We start from the raw sequence: 6,409 nt of genomic DNA on the forward strand, positions 1-6,409 counted from the left end.
TAAAAAAAGAAAAAAAGGATCCTTGGGGTCAGGGGACTGCTTGTTAGTGCAAAGATGGACTGAGAGGCTGGTGAACCCCTCTCAGGACAGTATCTCTTGCCTCATATGAATTAAGTTCTACGCTAAGTGGTAGGTGTCATGGCATAACAATGTAAGGAAGAAAAAGCAGCAGTTTACTTTATCAGCAGCTGAAACACAAGTCTGATACCTCTTGGCAGCCTATGTGCTTGGAGAGTTTAGGTTCTCAGCACCCTTTCATCTTTAAATGCTCACTCAATGTCATGACTGTTTCCACCTAGCAGGCCTCTGCTCTTGATGTTATTTAAAACACAGCTTAATGGCTTTAGGGTTCTTTGAAAGATGCAGCTCAGATTCCTTCTGGCCCACCTCATGACGGATCCGCAGGCATGCTTCAGGCATGCTTCAGAGCAAAGATCGCAATGGTGCCTGCCACTGACACCGGCTCAGGTGTCACAAGCTCAGCAAGGCCGCCAAGCCACAAAGCTCCACCCCGGAGGCCCCGGAGCAGCTCTGCCTTGGAAAGCAACCAAGAAACCAGGTAGGTGCCTGAGGTACTTCTACTTCTGACCTGAAACTTTTGAATGGACAATGGAGCCACAGGAGCAATGAGAGAACAGAAACTCTGCCTTGTTTAACAGTTTTTATTTTAGATGATGAACAGAAATGAGACAACCTCTCATTGTTACCTAGTTAAAACACAAGTAGATAAATGTTTGTCTAATTGAGTGAAACAAGAAGGCTAAGCGGAGATTCCTGAAAGGAACAACTTCCTGACGGACTTTTTTTGCAAAGGAGCTTGAGGTTCATGGAAGGCAGCCCTGTGAGGATGGGTGGGGGCTGTCACTGTTTCCCAAGGGAGCGGGAGTGTTTTAAATGTTCATAAGTGATTGATTATAAACATTACACACTGCTTGCTAATAAAATGTTCAATTTAATACAGAAGACTCGTGCTCTTTTCACAGCTACCAGGCTGCTCCCATCCTACAGGGTGCCCACAGCTTCTCTACTGGGCATCTTCCTGAAAGACCCCATATCCCCCATGATAGCTTCTTTTCTTCTTTTTTTTTTTTCCAGTTATAGTTAACATTCAATATTATAGCTCTTTTCTTCTTAACCATTCTGAGTTTTTAAAAAATTCTAATTCCTTTATTATTAAATTATTTCCACAGATTTTCTAGACTTCTTTGTTCCTTCAGTGTCTCTGGTTTCACACTAATTTTACTGCTCTGACAAATAACTGACTCATCTTGCTCTTCATGATATCTGGCAGTCCCAGCTGCCTGGCCCTCCAAACCTACCCACTGTGTAAAGATCATGACCAAAATCATGGTGCAGCCACCCAATCATGCACAAAACTGTCATCAACGCTGCCCAGAAGGCTCTAGACTTTTAGGAAGTCATGTGATAGTTCAATATTCATCTACTAATTAGGTATGATAATCATTGTTAAGTATATCTGGTCAATTTCTAGACACAAACCACTTGCCTTAGAGATCAGCTCATCGTGATTGGCGAGGTGGGCTCTGCAATGGACACAGCTGTACGTTCGGTGACAGTTTGGCAGATAAGCTTGGAAAGTTTTGGATTTTGTCATCTTCACCATCTCTGCTGGGCACTCCTCGCTCAGCCCTGGGCTGGCACTGGAAGAATTATGGCTCTGCTGGGCTCTCTGACAGAAGAAACACTGGAATATGCACGCAAGAGCCGTTGTTGTTCAGAGGGCGTGTGGCACTGTCCACACAGCTGGGACGAGAGAAAAATGTCACAATCTGTCAACAAATCAAGACATAGAGTTATAGAGAGAATGAAATACATCAAGAAGGTATGTTTAGGATGTACACATTTTGAAGAATGGGGGTGGGGTGGGTGGACAGGACAAGAAGTTAAAGATCTAGTTCTTTAATATTAATTGTACATAAAAAGAATACTAATACCTAATCACCATTAACCATTCTAAATTTAGTTGGAAGTGGCAGATAAACTACTTTTACATACAAATAATTTGAGAAAAACATTTCATCAAATATATCTTATATCGTGTGTGGCTTCAGGAAATGTGTAAGGAACAGCAGTCAGCAAGGCTCCTGAGTGAGGCCAGCAGAAGCCCTGGGTACATCCTGTCCCAAATCACAGAATTAATGACTCAGAGCAGCATGACATTTATGAATATGAGTGATGGATCCACTATTAATTAATCTTTAAGAAATTACGTATCAGTCCAGAAATGAACCCTTGTATTAAAGTCAAATGATTTTCGGCAAGGATGCCAAGACCATTCAATGGGGAAAGGACAGTCTTTTCAACAAATGGTGCTGTGAAAACTGGGTATCCACATGCAAAGAATGAAGTTGGACCCTTACCTTACATCATATACAAAAATAAACTCAAAATATATCAGAGACATAAATGTAAGAACTAAAACTATAAAATTCTTATAATAAAATATAGTAAAATTTTTTATGACATTGGATTTGGCAGTGACTTCTTGAATATGACACCAAAAGCACAGACATGTATGCAGATTTACAGAAAGTAAAGTGAGAAGAAAACGGGGGCAGAGACACTATATTCTGAAGATAATGATTGAGGATTTTCCAGAATTGGAGAGACACCAACACACAGACTTAGTAGAAGTCCAATAATTCCAAGTAGGATAAACAAAAATAAAACCAAACCACGTGCTCCTAACAAGGTTGCCGGTTGAACTCCCACATGGGATGGTGGGCTATGCCCACCCGCAACTAAGATTGAACTTGGCACCTTGAGTTGAGTGGCCACGAGCTGCCGATGGGCAGCCAGATGGCGACTGTACTTGGAGCTGAGCTAGCTGCACCCTCCACAACTAAGATTGAAGGACAACAATTTGGCTGTTCCCCTTCCCCAATTCCCCAAAAAAATCTTTATTAAAAAAAAAAAAAGAAGCCAAACCTGGTCACATAACAATGAAACTATAGAACACCAAAGAAAAAGAAAAAAGTATCCAAAAGGGGAGGGAAAAATCACCTTTCAACAGAACAATTTCCCAAGGAAACGAGGGAACCCAGAAGGCAGTGGGGAAAGGTACCTTTAAGGTTCTGAAAGACAACTGCTATCCCAGAATTCCATATCTAGTGAAAATATCTTTTAAGAATTTGGTAAATGATATTTTTCAGACAACTAAAAAGTTTGACTTCAGCAAAATATCACTAAAGGAAGTTTAAGGGTGTGCTTCATTCAGACAGGAGAAAAACACTCAAGTCTAAACTTCGGACTATAAAAGAATGGTGAATAAAGAAAATGGTAAATATGTAAGGAAACAGCACAACAATGTCTTATACATCTTTTTTTTTTTTTTTTACCCAGGCCATCCCGCCACCTGTTGGCAGCTCAGCTCGGGCCGGGACTCGAACTGCTGTTGCTCAGAGCTCAAACTCTTGAGTGAGCTCTTAACCAACTGAGCCACTCAGCCGGCCCCTGTCTTATATAGCTTTAAAAAGATACAACTGTAATACATGACAACAATAAGGGTGAAAACTCAAATTAAGAAATGTACTTTTATATACCCATGGGTCAAAAACTAATGGAAATTAGAAATTATTTTGAACTAAACAATAATTACTTACCAGTACTTATAGGGAAATGTATAATCTTAAATGATGTATATTAGAAAGAGAGATGGAATTAAGAAGCTATAATAAACACTCATCTTTAAGAAGTTGTAAAGGTAACAAAAAAAAAATAACCCAGGGCCAGCTGAGTGGCGCGTTGGTTAGGAGTTGGCTTGGGGCGCCAGCTCTGAGCAGCAGGGCCCCAGTTCGGATCCCACATGAGGGCCAGTGATACTGCACCCTCTACAGCTAAGATGGTGAACAACAGCTCAACCTGGAGCTGGGCTGCCATGCGGTGACGGCAACGGCATAGGCTGCAGTGGGGCTGGTCGGCAGCGGGCGTGAGCTTTTGTGAGCGGCCATCCAATGGCCGGCGAGTGACTGCCTCAGTCGGGAAGAGTGTAATGATAATACCAACATGGACCAGTAAAGCGACGTCCTCCACAACTAGACTGAAGAACAAAAGGACAGCAATTTGTCTGTTCCCCTTCCCCAATTCCCCAACACTGTTCCCCTCCTTCAATTCCCCAATAAAATCTTTTAAAAAAACAACCCAAATAAAATATAAGAAAGGAAACAGAAAAAAGTCATAAAATGAGGGGAAGAAAAAAAGACATGAGTGCACTAGAGAGGCTCAACAAAGCCAAAAGTTTGCTCTTGCAAAAGATAAATAGAATTGACAAACCTCTGGTAAGACTGATCAGGGGAGAGAGGGGAGGGATCAAAGAGGTGGAATAAGCTGTCAGAAATGGAAATGGGATATCATTTTTTTAAATAAGATTTCTGGATAAGAGGATGCTGTGATCAATTTAAGTCAATATATTTGAAAATGGAAATTACACAGATAATTTCCTAGAAAAAAAATATAAGTTCTCAAAACTGACTCAAGAAGAAATAGAAAGCCTGAATAACCCTATTAACATAAAAGAAATGGAATCACTAGTAAAATGTTTCCTCCCCCAACTCTTTCTCTCCCTCTCCCCCGACCCTTACTCCCCAAACAAAGAAACAAACCAAAAGGCCCAGAAAGCATCACTGGTAAATTCTAAACTTCAAGGAAGGAAAAATTCCAATCTGACACAAACTCTTCCAGAAAAGAGAAAAAGGGAGCCCTCTTCAACCATCCAATGCAGTCAGCTAAACCTTGATCAGGGCAGTATATGAATGAAATCCTATAATTTTCTTCTCAGGAACTAAGATGCAAACATCCTAAATAATATTACCAAACAGAATCTAACAACATTTTAAAAGTATAATACTATTAAGTTGACGTTATCACAGGAATACAAGATCATTTAACACTAGAAAAATATGGTTAATAAATTTATCACCTATTGTTCTCTTAATCGGTTTATCTCAATATATGCAGAAAAAGCATTTGACAAAATTTAACATCCATTCACAATTCAAAAAACATTCCACGCCGAATAAAAATATAAGGGAACCTCTTTACCTGTTAAGAGTCATCTACTAAAAAACCCACAGTAAACATCACACTTAATGGTAACACTTTAGAAAACATTCTTCTTGAGATCAAAATAAAGCCAGGGTGCCTTCTACACCACCACTTTTGTTTAACAGTACCAGAGGCCCCAGCCAGCTCAGTAAGGCAAGAAAAAGAAATAAGGCATAAAGATGATTAGAAGGGAAAATATACAACAGTGTAACAGAACAATGTATCTAAGAACAAACTCAATGACATGAAACACCGTTACAGAGAATATCAAACTTTGAGGGACATTAAGGAAGACTTAAATAAAAGAGAAATAAATGATCAGGACTGGAAGATACTATAAATAAATGAATCCACCCCCACCCCAACCCCCCGTAAAGTAACCTTTAAGTTAAATGCAATTCAAATAAAAATCCAGGAAGGTGTGTTTGTGTGCGCGTGTGTGCATGCATGTGCGTGCAAGCCAAAGAGCTGGAAAGAAACAAAGAGACCTGGTTCTAAAACTTATCCTAGAAGTGTCTGTAGGGAAAGAAAAAGTTTTCCTCGACCCTCTTAGGACCCTGGCTCGGTCTGAAAATTAAACTGACAAAGACAGATTAACAGAATTTTTACCATGGGAGCCGTCACAAGAGAATGAAGACCAGAAGAAGAGACCAGAGCAGGAAGCTTTTATACCTTTTAGACAAAGAATCTATACATTTGTGAAGGACTGACAAAGCAGAGGAGCAGAAGTAACTAGAAAGATAAGGATTTAACACGATTTGTTTATACAGATTTCTTGGCCCCAAATTCCCTGTCTCTGGTGATAAGAACATCTTCATGCCTCCTGGTACAGGGAGGGCACCCTTCACATGGGAGTTTTACAGCCTGTGTCAGGGCATAAGGGTGAGGCAGAGAGGTCAGAGCGATCTGCTTCTGCCATTTTCTCAAACTCCGTCAGCTTAAGATATTCAATATGCCATGGTGCCACATTTTGGGGTAGTGTGTTATGAACCCCATTGTGTCAACAGATCCAAACTGGTGAAGAGCAAGATGGGAGCATGTCCTCTACTGGAGTCTGCCAGAGGGCAAGTCCTGTCATTTTCCACTAGAATCATCAAGACAGTGTGGTACTGGCTGGGGACAGAAAACAGATCGAAGTGACAGAGACAGACCTATGCATAGACATTGTGTATCTAGGAAAAAAAAAAAAGTTGGATCCTATTTCATACCATAAACAAAAATTAATAGCTTATCACACTTCCTAATAAAGAAAACCAGCAAGCGAGACTACTGTGGAGGAAATGTCTACACAAGGTGCGCACACCCACGCCCACACACCTATCTTCTAAAATGCAGCCTGTTTCCT

The 6,409-nt window shown here is 40.5% G+C and overlaps 1 protein-coding gene across 2 annotated transcripts in view; it reads right to left on the bottom strand.

Moving 5' to 3' along the window:
- Positions 1-6,409, bottom strand: part of YPEL1 (yippee like 1) — a 26,792-nt gene that overhangs the window by 11,133 nt on the left and 9,250 nt on the right. The window contains exon 2 of one of the 2 annotated variants that reach the window (XM_019665437.1): positions 1,508-1,764. In XM_019665437.1, the coding sequence (XP_019520982.1) occupies positions 1,508-1,624 (117 nt within the window). In that variant the 5' untranslated portion in view covers positions 1,625-1,764. Of the gene's footprint in view, positions 1-1,507; positions 1,791-6,409 lie in introns of both variants that reach the window. The other variant, XM_019665436.1, reaches the window with a different exon arrangement.

This window comes from Hipposideros armiger, unplaced genomic scaffold (genome assembly GCF_001890085.2).
Source record: "Hipposideros armiger isolate ML-2016 unplaced genomic scaffold, ASM189008v1 scaffold_443, whole genome shotgun sequence".
Taxonomy (NCBI): Eukaryota; Metazoa; Chordata; class Mammalia; order Chiroptera; family Hipposideridae; genus Hipposideros; species Hipposideros armiger.